Here is a 15,658-nt window from a genome sequence, read left to right as displayed (position 1 = left end):
GGCAGTCCTTCTGCCCAGTGGCCAAGAACACATTTACTAGGGAAGTGATATCTGAACTTGGTCCTGGAATGTGACAAGCTTGCAAGGAAGAGAAAGGGAAGAAAAAAAACCTTCTACCCAGAGGGTATAGCACAGAGCAAAAGCCCAGATTGGACAACCGCATATTTCAATGCCTGGAACACAGAGAAAAGGAGAGTGTGGTGGGACGTAGGCTGAGGCTGGAAGAGATGGGGGAGCAAAGAAGTAATGTCAAAAAAAATCCTATGAAGGAAAGACACAAAGCAGAGTGGCCCAGACAGAGCTCACCCCTGTACCCCCCTCAGTGATGATGTTTCCTCATCTCTAAGAATTTCCAAGACCCCACAGCAAAATGGATTTAGACTGTTGGCCATTCCCCAGGAAGCCCAGGCCCGGAAGGGGGGCAAGGGCCACGATCGGGAAAAACCATCCGACTTTTAGACCAGGCCGCAGGACTCCCATAAGTCCACAAGCACATGCTCTCTGCAGGTGCCATGCAATACACGCAGGGGCAGGAGGAGCTGCGTAAGACGAGGCTGCCTCTCATCACTTGCCCTCAGGCAAGCGATGGTGTCACAGGGTTAAAACGCCAAGGAGTGGTGTTAGGGGTAAAACAAGGTGGCAAACATGCGAAAACAGAACCATGCTGTTCTGCGGAGGGGCAGTCATGCAACGGGAGGCAACACTTCAGGCGGAGGGCCTCTGGGCTGCAGGCTGGTGGCTCGGTCTTCTCACAGGCGGCCCACGGCCCTCTGAACATGCAATGCCCAGGGGGCCTGGGTCTTGATGCTGCTCCACTGTACCTCAAACTGGGGCATATCCGGGGTGGAGCAGGCCCCTCGATCCGGGCTGTCCTCCATGCCCCCAGACTCGTCATCCTGGCCGGGGCCCGCCTTGTTGAGAGCCCGGGAGAACACCAGGCCCTCGGTTTCCGAGTCGCTCCTGTCACGGTCGAGCTCGGGAAGGCTGCGGGAGAAGTCCTCGAAGGCGCTGCCGTGGTAGTCACCAATGACCGTGAAGTCCGCCTCGGCCTCCAGGCTGGATGTGGAGCTGACGGTGATGCTGGAGCACTTACGCTCAATGGCCAGGTGGCTGTCCTTCAGCAACAACGCATCCCGCTCCTGGTCCTGGTCCTCATCTCCAGTGTCACTCTCCGGGGCCCTGGGACGTGCTGGTCTGACTTTCTCCTCCGAGCCCTCCCTCAGCCCTGCTCTCTACGGCCAGATAAAATCAGAGGAATGGGGTTTTGGGTGGGGAGAGAGAAAGATAAATCAAGATGGTGAATGACAGAAGAAATCCTGGGGCTGTGTTGATGTCCCAAATGGAAGAGCAGGTCAGGAAATGAAAAACACCCCTGGAAAGGCTCCGTGGCATCGTAATAAGCTTTAAAAAACTGAAAACTTCCCAAGAGTGGGGACACTCCTTTCCAAGGGTCTCCCACCAAAGGCAAAAGGAAATACAAAGCAAACGTGCTGCCAGCTGGTCCTGGACCAGGGTCCCATCCAAGGTTTGGATCTGGGAGCAGCACTGTGTGCAAGGCAGGGATGACAGCCCGGACCCGAGGCTGAGACAGAAATCAAGGGAGACCCAAGTATTCAGGGAAACCCAGGACAAGGAGGCAGAGGCTGGGGCCAAGAGCTCTGGGGAATGGAGGAAGCCAACATGGTTTGTCAATTGCACTGAGTCTCTGTGGGAGGGGCCAGCACCATCTAGAGAAAGGAACAGTATGGGGTCATTCCTGGGATCTGGGTGCTACATCAGTTCAACCCTGAGCTCCAAGAGCAGGCTGGTGGGCAGGCCACGGAGGGCAGGTTCGGGTGCCGTCAGTGTAATTGACAATAGCAGCAGGCCAAGGAAATGCTGGAGGGGAACCAGCAACTCTTGTCTGACATACATACCTCTCAACTGGCCTGTCAGGGATTAAACACCACATGCCACTCTTTTGGCAGTTTCATGACATTCTTTTTTAAGACCAATCTAACACCCACCAAATATTTTTTAAGTACTTGGCATCCGATTCTAGAGATTCAGTGCACTTAAAGATTCACTTGCTAAACGAGCCTCCATTTAGCCAGTTTCTGGAAGGTTGAGAGGTGTGAGGGCACATTCCAGACAAGCCAGAGTTGAGCTGCCAAAAGGCACTGTCAGAGCAGGTGGAAAACTGAGGCATTGATGCACCCTGGCCAGGTGAAGACGGCCAGGTCATCAGGGCACCAAGGGGCTGCAGAGACCTGAGGGCCTGAGGGGCTGGTGAATCTCGGCTGCCCCCCCTTTGCAGGCAGGTTCGCTGCTAAGCTGGTGATGTGCTTCTCTTCCCTGACTGCACCTCCGGCTTTGTTCTGGATTAGAGAAGACAGTTAGTCTTAAGGAGGCAGAAAGGGACTTGGCACTGGGATGGAGAGGGAACCGGAGGTGAAGGATGGAAGCCTCTGGGCTGTCAGCTTCCCCAAGGAAGGAGAGCCAGGGAAGGGGAAGGATGAAGGAAGACCCTGGGCAAGCCAAGCACACAGGTAGGAGCCCAGCAGGTGGGGGCAGCAAGGCGGAGCAAGTGTGTAGTTTACTGGTGGTGGTGCCACCATCTCCACTGGGGCTGTGTGACCTCTGGGCACCAGGTCACACCAAAAGCCGAGGGTCTTTGTGGCTAAGGTAACATGGGCCAAGCAGATGAACCCATTATCCCGCTGGGTCACACTCAGGCCCATTCAGGGAAAAGACCTCATAGGAATGGGCAAGCAGCCTCTGATTGCAATGACGAGGGGCCACTGAAACATGCTTCTAAAGAGCTACGTAGCATGCGGACAGCATCCCCAGCTGAGGGGCAGCGGTGGGGGCAGGGGCTCACGTGGCCAGTTCCCCTAGAAGCTTCCTCCAGCGTAGTTTCGCAGCCTGAATCAGGGGACATGAGCTTGGGTTCCATGCGTCCTTCCTGGTGGGATGCAGTAGAAATGCCCTCCTTGAAGTGGCTGGTGGCTGGTGGCATCATTGAGGGATGTGTGGCTTTGGGGCCAGGGAAGTTCCCTGGGGGCTGGAGTTGGATGAAGCCCAGGTCTAAAAGCTTATTCCGCTGTTGCTCTATCTGACCCATGGAGGCCTCTGAAGACAACTCATTTGAAAAGCACTTTGTTTCACCTTGACTAGCTCGGGGAGTTTCAGCTCCATGGGTCTCAAAGATGCGAATTTTGTTGGCCACTGAGGTCTTGCTAATATCTTCCAGGGAGCCTTCTTGGCTCCCAGCCTGGAAAGAGGTCATCTCCTTTTGCTTTGCTGAAGAGAACGCCAACCCCAGTGGCATGGCCCCCTCAGCTTCTTCTGGGATAATTCTGGGCTTTCTGCTGGCAACGGGAGGTGCCCTGCGCTCACCTCTGCCAGGGGTCACAAACAGCCCTACTTGGTCCTTGAGCTCCGGGCTCTCTCTAGGATGCTGGGTGTGTTTGACAAACACAGGAGACTGTTCTTCTAAAGGATCCCCATGCTGCAAAGGCTCCCCTGACCCATGAGGGACTGGCCTTGGAGAAGCTTCCTCAGGAGCTGCCTGAGTCTGAAAGGAACCAGCAGAGGTGGGCAGGGGGCTGACTACCTCCATCTGAAGAAACTCTGAGGCCTTGCTGTCCTCTGTCACCGGCTCTCCTGTTTGGGTGGGAACCAGTTCCCTGCCTTTGGGCAGGAAGTTACCCCTGTCCGGTTTGGCAGGATTCCTGACATCGCCAGGAGGGATGACCCACGGGAGGCCGCAGGCTGCGAGGTGGGGGCATATGCCCCTTGCTCTGTGAGGTGAGTGGTTCTTCCACCCTGCTGGGGGACTTCTATCAGCCTTTCCCACCAAATCTCCATTCTTGGGAGCCTCTTCCTCTGTGGCGACAACCACAGAGGATGCTGGGTGGGTAAACTTTCCTTCCGGCCCCTGCCTGGCTTCTTCCCAGTCCTCAGCAAACGCCTGCCCTGGAGAAGGCCCCTTACCGAGATGCCCGACAAAGGCCTCCAGGTCAGCTGGTCTTCTGTTGCTGTGGGGGGGCGCTGCTCCTCCCCCTGGGGAAGTGGTCAGGGTTGCATTCTCTTCATCCTCGTTCCTGCCAGAAGCTGCAGCAGAGTCCTGTGAGTCCAAGGAATCCCCCTGAGAGCTCTCTAGAAGCTTCTCTGAGAGTGCTGGCCTGGTCTCCTCTCCAGGAGGGGCGTCCAGGTGCTCTTCTCTTTCCTCCAGCGGTGGAGGGAGGACTTGGTCTTCAGAATCTTTCTCTCCATAGTTTACATAGAAGCTCCTCTCTGCAAAGGAAGTATCAGTTTCGTCACTTGAGTCGGCTCTGTCTTCCGTGTGGGCTGGGTCCAGCAGAAAGGACTGGAGTCCTCCCTTGTCGGAGACTGGGGAGGAGACATCTGCCTCTGTGGGCCTGGATCCCGGGACAGGGGGCCTTCCACAGGTCTGGACTCCCTCCAGCTCCTTCCTCAGCTCCGTCTGGGCCTCCAGCTGACCACCTGAGACCCGGCGCAGCCTGACAGCTGCCTCCCCAGCGCCCGACACAAACTGGGAGCCCTCGAGGAGCTTTTCTGCCAGCGTGCAGCCTGCAGCCTGAGAAGCTCCTGCTGAGCCTCCCCTGACCCAGGGGCCTTCCCCCCATATTGACTCAAAGTCTTCGGGGCTGGCCATCATTCTTCCTAGTTGCTGGGAGTTTGCTCTTCCAGCTCCCACCGTTTCTTCTGTTGCCACTTCCACTTTGAACTTGTCCACCAGGATGTCTACCTTGGAGAGTCTGCCATCAGCAAGGATGTCTGCGAGGCCTGCCTCACTTTCTTCCTGCTGCGCGGTGGTCACCTTTAGGAGACTGAGTTCTTCTGGCCTAGTGTACTCTCTTTCTATAAATACCCAATGCTCTGAACCCTGTGTTTCAATTGGAGCAAGAAGAGTTAACATGAAATGTCAGGCACCTGAAGAATGGGTCACTTTTTCCCTTTGCAAGCAGGGACCAACCTACCACCAGAAAGCCCTCACGTCCCCAGAACTAGCTGGGGAGAGAAAGGCATGACAAAGCTGGTCAGCTTCATCAAGCCCACTCTTCCCATAAGGCACCCAACAAATTATTTCCTGACTCCCCTCAACCACCACCCCACTTTGGTAAAATGGGATAGGGTTCCATGCCCCCCATGCTAACCATGAGGGACGGAGACCCACGGATGGGCCAGGACTCTTCCTCCTCCTCTTGTTATAATTTAGTTGCCACCATCAGAGGGGAAAGTAGCTTATGTCACATAGAATCCTTGAATGTTAGAGCCAAAAGAACTCCTAAGACATCCTCCAGTCTAATCTCCTCATTGTGCAAATGGATAACCTGAGGCCTAGAGCGGTCAGTGACTTACCCAAGGTCACAAACAATTGTCAGAAGAGTCAGAAAAAGAGTGCCTGAGTTTTGATGTCCGAGATCCTTGCTGACTTATCTTACAACCTGTGGAATATGGGTCTCAACTGTCATCTAATGTCAGGCTGAGGAGAAGCATGAGGGAAGTTCCTTGAGTCACAACGTAAAATTGGACCTTTCTACAGGAGCTTCTGGGAAGCAAAGAGATTAGAAGGAAAAACACCAAATGGCCAGCTCTAGAGGTTAGTGCCAGTTGCCACAGTGGCTTTAACAGCTTGAACTCTGTGGGGTTCATTCCCAAAGAAATAAATACCAAGGTCTATTCTTGGAAAATTCTAACAAAATCCACAGGAAGAATAGAAAAGGACTGACCAGAACACATCATGGAAGGAGACGACCCAAAGATCCAACAAACATCGTCAGGCAAAATCACCAATGAAGAGTATGTCACTGCCAAACCACTGGGGGGAACAGCTGTCTGCCTCCCTCACAGTCCTTTGGACAACACTTAGGAGGAACCATTGGGAACATTCTAGAACCATTAAAAAAGCAAGAAGGCCTCTGGGATTTTAATTTTCTTGTGGCCACAAAATACTTCCTTCACACAAAGTCCTAATGGAAGTCCAATATGTAACCAATACAGGGCTGCGGAAGTTGAGGTTACAGCTGCCCTAGTGCTGAGGTACAATCCCCTTTGAAATCACTGCTCTGCCTCAAGCCCCTCATGGTGCAGATGTGCAACCTGTGGCCTAGAGAAAGTGAGTACCATGTCCAAGGTCAAAGAGTGAGCCAACAGCAAAGGCAGGCCTAAAACCCAGGCTCTGACTCTGAGTTCTGTGAAGCAGGTGCCTTTTGCTGCTCCCATTTCGGCTTTTACTCATTTCACCAGCCTGGCAGTGACAGCCAAAGATGGTCATGAGACCCCTTCTGGAACATTCCTTCCTCAAGTCTATGTAGAAGCTAGTTTTAAAAACTAGAATCTTAGACATTAAGCTGAGTGGGGTGGCAGCTGGCACAGTATAGAAAGATTCTGCAGTAAGAGAAAGGGAAACGTGCCCTTACGTTTAGTGACTGTGCACCAGGCAATGTCAGCCCTTTGTCTGTTATTAAATTTGATACATATGGCAACCTGTGAAGCAGGTACTATTACCCTTATTTCAGAAAGGGAAACTGAGGCTCCCTAGAGAGGAGGGGAGTGGCACAGATCACAGAATGAGCAGTGAGGGAAGAAGTGGAGGCTCTGCTTCTGACAAGTGAAAATCCTAAAGAGAAAAAAGACTGAACAAAAGAAAAAAACTTCACTGGCACCGAGCCACGGGGGAAGCTGTACCTATACCTGGGGATTGGTCTGAAAGTTGTGTTGACCTAATTACAATGGGATAATGTCAGGGTAACCCTGCAGTCATTCTTTCCACCAAGCCAGGGGAGCTTCGGTGTCAGTGCAGAGCACCCCCTGCTGTCAGCTGGAGGCACTGCAGCAGAAACAGAAGCTGGACACAGAGGTGGGGCCAGTTCAGTTCCTACACAAGCCACCGACAAGGAGAAAATCTCCAGCGAGGCAGTTCTGCCGATGCCAGGCTGTTCAGGCTCACCTGGAGCTCTGCATCACATTCTGTGCCTTGCTCTTTACTAGAGATCCCCAGAGGAGAGGGTGCAGTTTGAGGAACCCTCTAGAAACCATTTCTTGGAAGAAACAGGAAGAAAGTGGGAGCGTTCAGCGGGAGGGGAGGTGCTCAACCCTGAAGGGACATCCTGCAGGAGGATGCAGAGCAGATCTATGGGCAGCAGGGGGCAGAGCGTGGCTCACAAGCCAGTGACTCAGAAAGGCGTATTTTTTGTTGTTGTTAGGTGATCTCTAACAGAGAAGGTTTTTTTTTTTTTGAGAGGGCATCTCTCATATTTATTGATCAAATGGTTGTTAACAACAATAAAATTCTGTATAGGGGACTCAATGCACAATCATTAATCTACCCCAAGCCTAATTCTCAACAGTCTCCAATTTTCTGAAGCATAACGAACAAGTTCTTACATGGTGAACAAATTCAGAAAGTCGTATTTTAATTCATTAAGAAAACTTCCTAATGGATGATGGAGGACAAAATGGTCCGCCGTTAAGAACAGAGAGAGTCCCTTCTTTGGAAGGAGCTGGAAGGATGGTGTTCAAGGATACTGATGGAGGGCACATGTTGCCTCCACGCTGCCCCCAAGTATGAGCCCTTGTCCTTGGCTCTGGGAGCATCTCTGTGCTCCAGGGCACTGGGATTTCCTAACCTTGGCAAGCTCTTGACTCTTGCCCAACTTCTGTCAAGAGAGAGTGCTCGTAGTTTTGTTTTTATTTTTCATTGAGAAAAAATCAGAATAGAACTGAGATTTATGTTTTACCACTTAAATGGCTGACTCATGTCTCTTTTACAGTCCCAGCACATTTTTCAGCAGCTAGAAAATTTGTCCCTGGAAATTGAGAAAACTATATGCCTTCACATATACTATGCCAAAAGAGGGAGGAGGTTCAGAGAGCAGGGAGAAGTTTTGCCCAGCTGACTGAGTGAACATCAGTCCTGAGAGTCCATGAGGGGCTGGCAGAGAGGGAGGATGCAGCCTCCCCAACCCCCATTCCGTACCTGGCATCAATGCAGGGAGGCACAGGAAGTTCCAACAGGCCTCCACCTACTGCCATCCTGGACACAGAAGTGATGCTTTCCTCATTTAGAACGTTTCCCTGACCAACATCTCTACAACCCAGAGGCTACTCATGCTGTTTCTAGAGGGTTCCTCAAACTGCACCCTCTCCTCTGGGGATCTCTAGTAAGTAGGAGCAAGATGCCTACTTCTGCATCTGGAGACCTGGACAGACCCAAGCTCCAAGGGGAGTTTAGAGAGGAGGGAGGGAGGGGATTGATGGGATGCCATCTCCTAACTAGCTGCTGCTACATCTTAGGCCTCTGAACAGAAAGAAGACCTCAGGGCAGAAGGCATTTAGGTGCCATGATCCCTGACCTCCAGCTTAGAAGTCAGAGCCTGCCTGCCTCTAGTCACCTGTCTCAGCAGGGCCTGAGAGGAAGAAATTATTTCTCCCCACAACCCCACCACCACCTGAAGCCAGAGGTGACTCAGGCGGTTCTGTCTTCCCTGAATAGTTTCAGTCTTGATTCCTGAGAAACAATGGATGAGGGAGGGGCTGGCCCTTTATGGATCCCTGGGAAGGAGACAGTCACTTGGCACAGCGTGGTAACAACAAGGGCTACCCACTGCTCCCATCTGCATGGCAGAGTCTGGCCCACCACCCGCACCCCAGAGAAAGGGTTTTCTTAAGACCATTAATGTGGTTCTGGGTGGGTAGGGAGGTGCCAGCAGTAACCTCAGGAGACGCTGCGAGGCTTTTCTGAGTGAACACTTCCCAGCCTGTGGCCGTCCCAGGCTCAGGTGCCAAGTCCTGCTGAGAGGTGTCCTGGGTCCACTGGGACTGCAGGGGAGGCCCAGGGCCAAAGGAAAGGGAAAGAGGGAGGAAGGGAAGGAGAGACAGAGACAGGAAGAAAGGGAGAAGAGAAAGCAGGAGAGAGACACACACACAGAGCCCATAAATAGCCCAGCTTTGTGAATCCCACATCTTTAGGGTTTGTGGATTAGGTCAGGAAGGAGGCTGTGGGGCAAGAGAGCTGCTCCTTGGAGCCATTTAAGGGAGGAAGCCCATGGTCAGCTGCCAGCCAGCACCACGGGTTTGCACCCTTTTCTCATTGTCTGCCCACTCTCATTCTAGAGGCTTTGGGGGCCCTACCACTTGGACTTCGATTCCAGGTCTTCCCTGGGTGTCTTTGGTTTAGGTAATGGTTCAGTCCTGTGGTTTGGGTCTCAGCTCCTTTTAAAAGGTTACCTTTGAAATGAAAACCTGGGTTTGGCAAATGGGAACTCTTCTTTATAGTTCGGAGTCCTCTGTTTTGGTTTATATTCCTACTGCTTCCCCCGTCGCCCAGAGGAGCCCATTAATATAATATATGAGGAAGCGACCAGGAGATCTGATGACACCCTCCTGCAGGATACCCTCCGCAAAGCCCATATTTGGGTCAGGGATTCTAGTCATCATAAGCAATGGTCCTGTGACTGTCCAGCACATTCCAGTTTATAAAGTGCTTTTCTCTCTGTTATTTCATTCAACCTACCCAACAACCCTAGGAGTGGCAATTTTGGTCCCCCTTTAGATGGACTGACTCGGCAATGAGGCTCAGAGAGGTGAGGTCATTCATGCAAGGACTCAGTCCAGTCCTTGGCTACCGCTCCCGTCCATCTCCCAAATCTTCAAGGGCCTCTAAATGTCAGTGGGCCCCGTAAGGCAGTTAAATGGTCCATCACTCCAAAGTGAGCTCCTGAACCAGAATTCTTTCCACAGTGGACTACACTTCTTGGGGTAACATTCCGTGGCAGGGGATGGAACAGACTGCACCTTTTACTAAGTAAGACCCATGTTCTAGTAGTTCTGGCTCTCACCAGCAGGTGAGGCACACCTCCAAGCCAGGCTGCTCTGAGGCATATCATTGCTCCAGAGAGCCCACCTCCCCAGGGCTCATCCTACCCTGTCTCTCATGGAGTCTGACCCTTTGCGGAGTCTCTGCATCCCACCTCACCCACTGTCAGGCCACTCAGACCAAGTATCTCAGGGCAGGCGGGGCAGATGTGTAACTGATCATTGGCCAAGCCCCCAATGACCCAGTCCAGAATCTTCAGAGTCTTCTTTGTGCCAGGGATGACCACAGAAGCCCTCAGTGGCTGCAGAGAATTGCCCTCCTTCCATGATGCTGGACTTAAAGGTGCCCAAAGGATCGGTAACTTTGTGAATCACCAGCCAGGGAACTAACACACAGCAGCCTCACTGGGTGAGGCCCTCTGTTATCTGGCATGTGGAGGCCACTGGGAGGGGAGGGCTGATTCAGTTAAATGCTCGCTTATTAGACCATGGCTGCATCGCCAATTTTCTAAGCATTAGAGGGCAGCACATACACACACTTGACTCTATCCTGGTCTTCACATGATTTGGTCTTGATCCCAGGCAGCTGTGATTCAGTAGCAAATACAATGGCCTGGGACCCAGGAAAGCCTGGTTCTGGCTCTTGTATCGGCTATGGCACTAAACAAGTCCTTCCCCTTTCTGAGCCTCAGTGCCCCAACTATAAAATGATGACCTGGAACCAAGCAGGTTCCCAAGGAGCCTCCAACTTTAGAGGGGATTCTAAGTTGAAATGAACCTTCTGTATGAGAGTCCCAGGACTTTCAAAATGAAGCAATAACTCATGTTGGGCATCTAGAATATTCTGTCGGCCCCTCCATGCTTTACCTCATTGGATCCTTACAACATTCCTTTGAAGTAGGTATTTTATTATCTCTGCCTAATGGATGCTCAGAGAGGGTAAGTAACAAGCCCAGAGTCATACAGCTATCAGGAAGCAGAGCCAGAATTCAAACCCAAGCTGTGTAAATCTAGGTCAGCTGGTTTGTGACCAGTAAGCAGCAGTGCTAGAAAACACTTAAGCATAAATGGAGGTAAATATTGCCCAGACTTAGCAGTGCTAAAAATAATAGCTTGGGATTATTAATACAGGAATTCTCAAGAGCCTATGTTTATGTATGTTTCAATGCTTTCTGCTCTGAAAGGCAGGTCGTGTAGGGTCCTTTTCTGAAGCAAGAGGCACAAGTTGGATTTTCTTGGAGGCTCCCTTCTCTAGTGGGCTCCGAGGACACTTCCGGAGGGAACACCCACAGCCTCCACCATTTGTGTTTTCACAATAGGGACCAAAGGGCCCAGTTACTGGATAAAACTACTGATTTCTCCAAGTTTAGCGTGCATGAGAATCACCTGGAGCCCTTGTTTCAAATACCAATTCCAGGGTTCTCTCTCTAAATATGCTGATTCAGTAGGTCTGATGTGAGGCGCCAGACCTGCATTTCTAACAAGCACCCCTTCCCCATTATACACTGGCTGAGGGAAAGGAGATCTGTCAAGCCACTGGGAATCTTTTGAGTTTTTCAAGATGGGGCCCAGGATTCTAAGACTTAGTGAATTTGTCTTTCTCTGCCTAACCTCCCATCCCATCCCTACCATCACCTTACACAGCAATGGAGGGAGGCATACAGGCATGGAAGCTAAGCTTAAGTCAGTACCCAGCAACCTTCCTGGCCCTCTTTACCCAAGGCCCCTACTGAGGGTTCAGGGGAGACCTACCTCATTGGCTTTCTCAGGGGTGCCTTTGGGGGAGGGGGAGGCGGGCGAGGAGGGCAACCTGCGCTCCCGCTCCCAGTCTCGATCCCGGTGGATCAGTTTGCTGTTGGGTTCCTTTAGGGTCCTCTTGAGCTCGTTGATGCTGGCCTGGTGCTTCAGCAAGACGTCTTCTGGCTTGTCTAAGAACTAGGGGCAGAGGGAGAGGGCAGCCAGGCATTAGAGGAACAGCTCCAAGAAGGGGAGGCAGGGTGTGGTGAAGATGTCAACAGTCGCCATTGCTGCCCTACATCAGCACGTAATTCCCAACTTTGACCCCATCTCACCCTCACAGCACCCCATGAGCCAAGCAGGGCAAGGATGATTAGCCCCAACAAGTGCGCAAGGCACTTAAGACTAAGTGGAAGAGCAAAAAGCACTTAAGAAGAGGAAGTTTCTGGCTAAGTGTCATCTTTTCTTTTCCCCTGCCTGGCTCCCGACCTCGGAATACCCACGTTGACCCACAGCCTGCAGGTCTGGGTGAGTTCCCTTTGGTGCTCTGAGCCGACTCTTAGACAGGGATGGAGGTGACTCTCCTCTGGCTGCAACCAAGCCACAGTGAGAACTCACCGACCTGTCGATGGGCTGCTCTGGCCTCCGCCCTGGCCTCCCGGACCCCTGTCTGGACCTCTGGCCAAGACTTGGACCACTGTGCTTATTAGCAGGATTCCCAGTCTAGGCCCCTTAGTCCAAAAGGTGAGGTGCTCAGGTCCCATGGGGACCAGAGTACAGATACACCTAAAGCCAGGGATACCCAGAAAAATGAGCCTGCTCCCACACCAGAGACCAGGCCCCAGAGGAAGACTGTGTTTAGCGTTCTCTACTGTAAGAATCACCGAGGATCGTCCAGATATCTATGGATACTGAATCCTCAAGAACAAACAGGATGAGATATGGCCAGACAGAGAAACTAGGATGAGCAGGAGAATTAGAGACCAGGAAGAAGAGAGGTAAGTCCCAAGGCTGGACACAAGCACTGAACGGGTATTGCTGGAGTTATAGGTGTGTCCCTCCTCAAAGTGCAGAGTCTGAGCTCAAGCCAGTGCAGCACGACAGAGTCATCTGCCCCTAGGTGAAGTGAGGACCAGCCTTTGCACAGGAGCTGGTGTGATCCGCCTATTTCCAGAGGCAGGGTGGGCAGCCCAAGCACCTTCGTCTGCAAGGCTGTTTGAGGATTCCTGTCGACTCAATTCAGCACAAGAAATGGACAATGTCAGCACACTATAAAGTCAGATCAGGTGATCCTGGAAGAACTACCTGGAAGGCAAGCTTGCCCTTAGACAAGCCTAGGATCTTCCCGGGCTTCTGTCTGGTCAAGGATCCTCTATGATTGACTCCTAAGTTTCCTCAGGAGGGAAACCAATATGACTGAGGCTTCTGCTTTCCCTCCAGACATCTGTCTACAACTTGGCATCCCTTCCTGAGCTGAGCTGCCGCAGGACAATGTTTGAGAAGCCAAACCTGATGGAGCTGGTGCACGGGGGGTGGGCTTGGGCTATAAGGGACCCAAGACATGGCTTGTGACCTTCCATCCTGAACCTGCCCCTGGCTCTGTGGGCACGTAGTGCTCCTGGAGGCTAGAGGGAGTGGGGGAAGCCTGGGGTCCTGGACAGAGGGGCCCTGGGGAAACCTAATCCAGATGCCTTGCAATGTAGATGGGGAATGGGCCGAGGAGGCTTTCCAAGACCTTCACGGTGTCAGCTGCAGAACTTGGGCTGAAACCCGGATCATGGGACTCCAAGGCCAGGCCCTTCTGGCACCCCACCTCTGGCCCTTTCCCACAGGACTGAGAACAGACCCACTTCTCTCGCAGTGAAGGCTCAATGAAGAGCTGGAGACTGTGCTGAAGGGAAGGAGAAGTCAACACAGGAGGACTAAGTTGAGAGAAGCAGCAGACGGGAGGAGGAAGAGGAGAGGAAGGAGAAGGAAAGGAGAAGAGGCTTTCCCGGCAGAGCTGCAGCCGCAGCCGGAGCCCGAGAGGACACAGATGTCCTTCTTCCCAACCCCACACCGCCGCATCGGTGACGAGAGACACAACAGGAAGCTTGGGGGGGGATCCAGGGCGCACAGACGAGGGGGAGGCATGGCTGAGCAGCGGTGTGGAGAAGAGGTGAGTCCACGGAAGGGTCTGGGTAGGGGTGAGGAAAATGAGCTCAGTAAAAGCACAGAATGGCCTCGAGGGGCTGGTGGACACAGGGGGGATGGTCAGCAGGTGGGAAGAAAGAATGGGGTAGTGCAGAGAAGCCGGGGGTGAAGCCAGGCGGAGGGAGAGGCTAAGAGGGAGGGGGAAGGGCTGGCTGAAGCTGGACAGATGAACTCAACACCAACAGGGCGCAGGAACAGGGTGGGATGGAGTGGGATGGGGGGCAAGGGGAAGGGAACTTCAGGGCTGGGAGGAACAGGGGTAGGGAGCAGAAGCTAAGCTAAAGCTGAGATGGTGCCAGGACATGAGCCTCGGATGGTCTGTGGGATGGGGACAAATGAGCTGGGGTTCTGAATGGCTGGGTAGGTAGTGCCGGGTCCCATGCAGTACCTCCTGCTTGTGTCTTGGTGTGGTTTCCTGCTCCGGCTAGCGAGATGGGGGAGGAGGAAAAGGAACCAGCACAGTCAGTAGAGCAAATGGATTAGAGACACCGCGACTGGCCCAGTCCAGCAGGTAGCCCCAAGAGCTCTCACCGAGCAGCAGGGTCAGACTGGGCTGCTCTGGCCTCCGCCCTGGCCTCCCAGACCCCAGTCCCGACCTCTGGCCCAGACTTGGACCACTGTGCTTATTAGCAGGATCCTCAATCTAGGCCCCTTAGTCCAAAAGGTGAGGTGCTCAGGTCTCGTGGGGACCAGAGTACAGATACACCTAAAGCCAGGGACACCCAGAAAAATGAGCCTGCTCCCACACCAGGGACCAGGTCCCAGGGGAAGACTGCGTTTAGTATTCTCTGTGGTGAGAATCACCCAGGATCCTCCAGATATCCTCCAGATAACCCAGGCAGCGGTGTGGAGAGCGGTGTGGAGAGGCAGTCAGAAGGTGCAGGCATGAGGCAGGGGGCTGGCCCAGGGAGGCAGGGCAGGGGGTGGGGAGGGCTGGGGGCCAAGTGGGCAGATGGGGTGAGGGTTCTGGGTATTTGTGCTCGTAGTCAACATGTGTGTTCAGGGGCCTGTGCTCCAAGGTGGGACTGCAGGGTGGAAACACAGTATCTCCACACATGCACATGCCTTGTGTGTGCATGTTATGTGCACGTCTGGGTGCCTAACCCTAGGGCTGAGAGGGGTGTACATCTTGAGTGGATGTATGTGAATGTGGGGATGTGCATGCCTGCATGAGTATGAGCCCCCATATGTGGGAAGTGGGCGGAAAGCAGGAGGGGACACGCTTGAACCTCAGCCTTGTAAGGGCCCTCAGTGACCCCCATAAGGCTCTGGGGAGGAAGGGGACCATGCAGAAACCAGATCACAGTCAAAGGGGCAAATCAGGAGTGGGCAGGAGGCCACAGTCCCCTAGGGGACAGACTGCCCCTCTAGGAACGCAAGGCAAAGGAGGAGAAGGGTGTGGGGTGGGCAGTGTGTCCCCCTCCACCAACATGCAGGAATGTCCAAGTATTGAGCATGGCTCAAGGACAGGGCCCCGTCCACAGTGCGCCCCACAGCAAGAGCAACAGCCACAGCTGAGGGCATGTCAGGGCCAAGACCAAGGCTAGACCCAGACCTGGCCTCCGAATCTCCAGGTCAGAGGGTACAAGAAAGCCAGGCTCCTACCTTTAGCTCCTTGATCTTGGTGGGGGTCCTGACCTCTCCCTCCTCAGCCTCTGATCGCTGCCCCACAGACTCGCCATCCTCCTCCCGCTTGTCACCGTCAGGTCCTGTGTCGTGGTTCTCACTGACAGAGGCTGGGCGGGAGAACTCTGCTGAAGTGGGCAGAGATGGCCAGGGGGCTGTGTGAAGACATCTCCCAGGACAGGGAGCCCGCCCCCCCACCACCCAGGCATGCTTGGAGTGAAGTAAACCCTTCCACATCCCCAACATGCTAGAAATAAGGAGCCAGCGCACAGAGCGG

General features: G+C 53.3%; 1 protein-coding gene across 22 annotated transcripts in view; it reads right to left on the bottom strand.

The window, feature by feature from the left end:
• The window catches only part of EPB41L1 (erythrocyte membrane protein band 4.1 like 1), a 144,236-nt gene that overhangs the window by 17,084 nt on the left and 111,494 nt on the right, over positions 1 to 15,658 (bottom strand). For 8 of the 22 annotated variants that reach the window (XM_036902398.2, XM_036902413.2, XM_036902410.2 and 5 more), the window contains 7 exons: positions 15,361 to 15,509; positions 14,144 to 14,179; positions 11,578 to 11,760; positions 8,725 to 8,829; positions 2,861 to 4,891; positions 2,250 to 2,357; positions 822 to 1,232 (listed from right to left, as the gene is read on the bottom strand). In XM_036902398.2, coding sequence (XP_036758293.2) covers positions 822 to 1,232; positions 2,250 to 2,357; positions 2,861 to 4,891; positions 8,725 to 8,829; positions 11,578 to 11,760; positions 14,144 to 14,179; positions 15,361 to 15,509 — 3,023 coding nt within the window. The remainder of the gene's footprint in view (positions 1 to 821; positions 1,233 to 2,249; positions 2,358 to 2,860; positions 4,892 to 8,724; positions 8,830 to 11,577; positions 11,761 to 14,143; positions 14,180 to 15,360; positions 15,510 to 15,658) is intronic. The other 14 variants (XM_057502950.1, XM_057502951.1, XM_057502955.1 and 11 more) reach the window with 14 other exon arrangements.

This window comes from Manis pentadactyla, chromosome 5 (assembly GCF_030020395.1).
Source record: "Manis pentadactyla isolate mManPen7 chromosome 5, mManPen7.hap1, whole genome shotgun sequence".
Lineage (NCBI taxonomy): Eukaryota > Metazoa > Chordata > Mammalia > Pholidota > Manidae > Manis > Manis pentadactyla.
The sequence above is the reverse complement of the archived record's forward strand: the minus strand, read 5'-3'. Positions and strand labels throughout refer to the sequence as shown.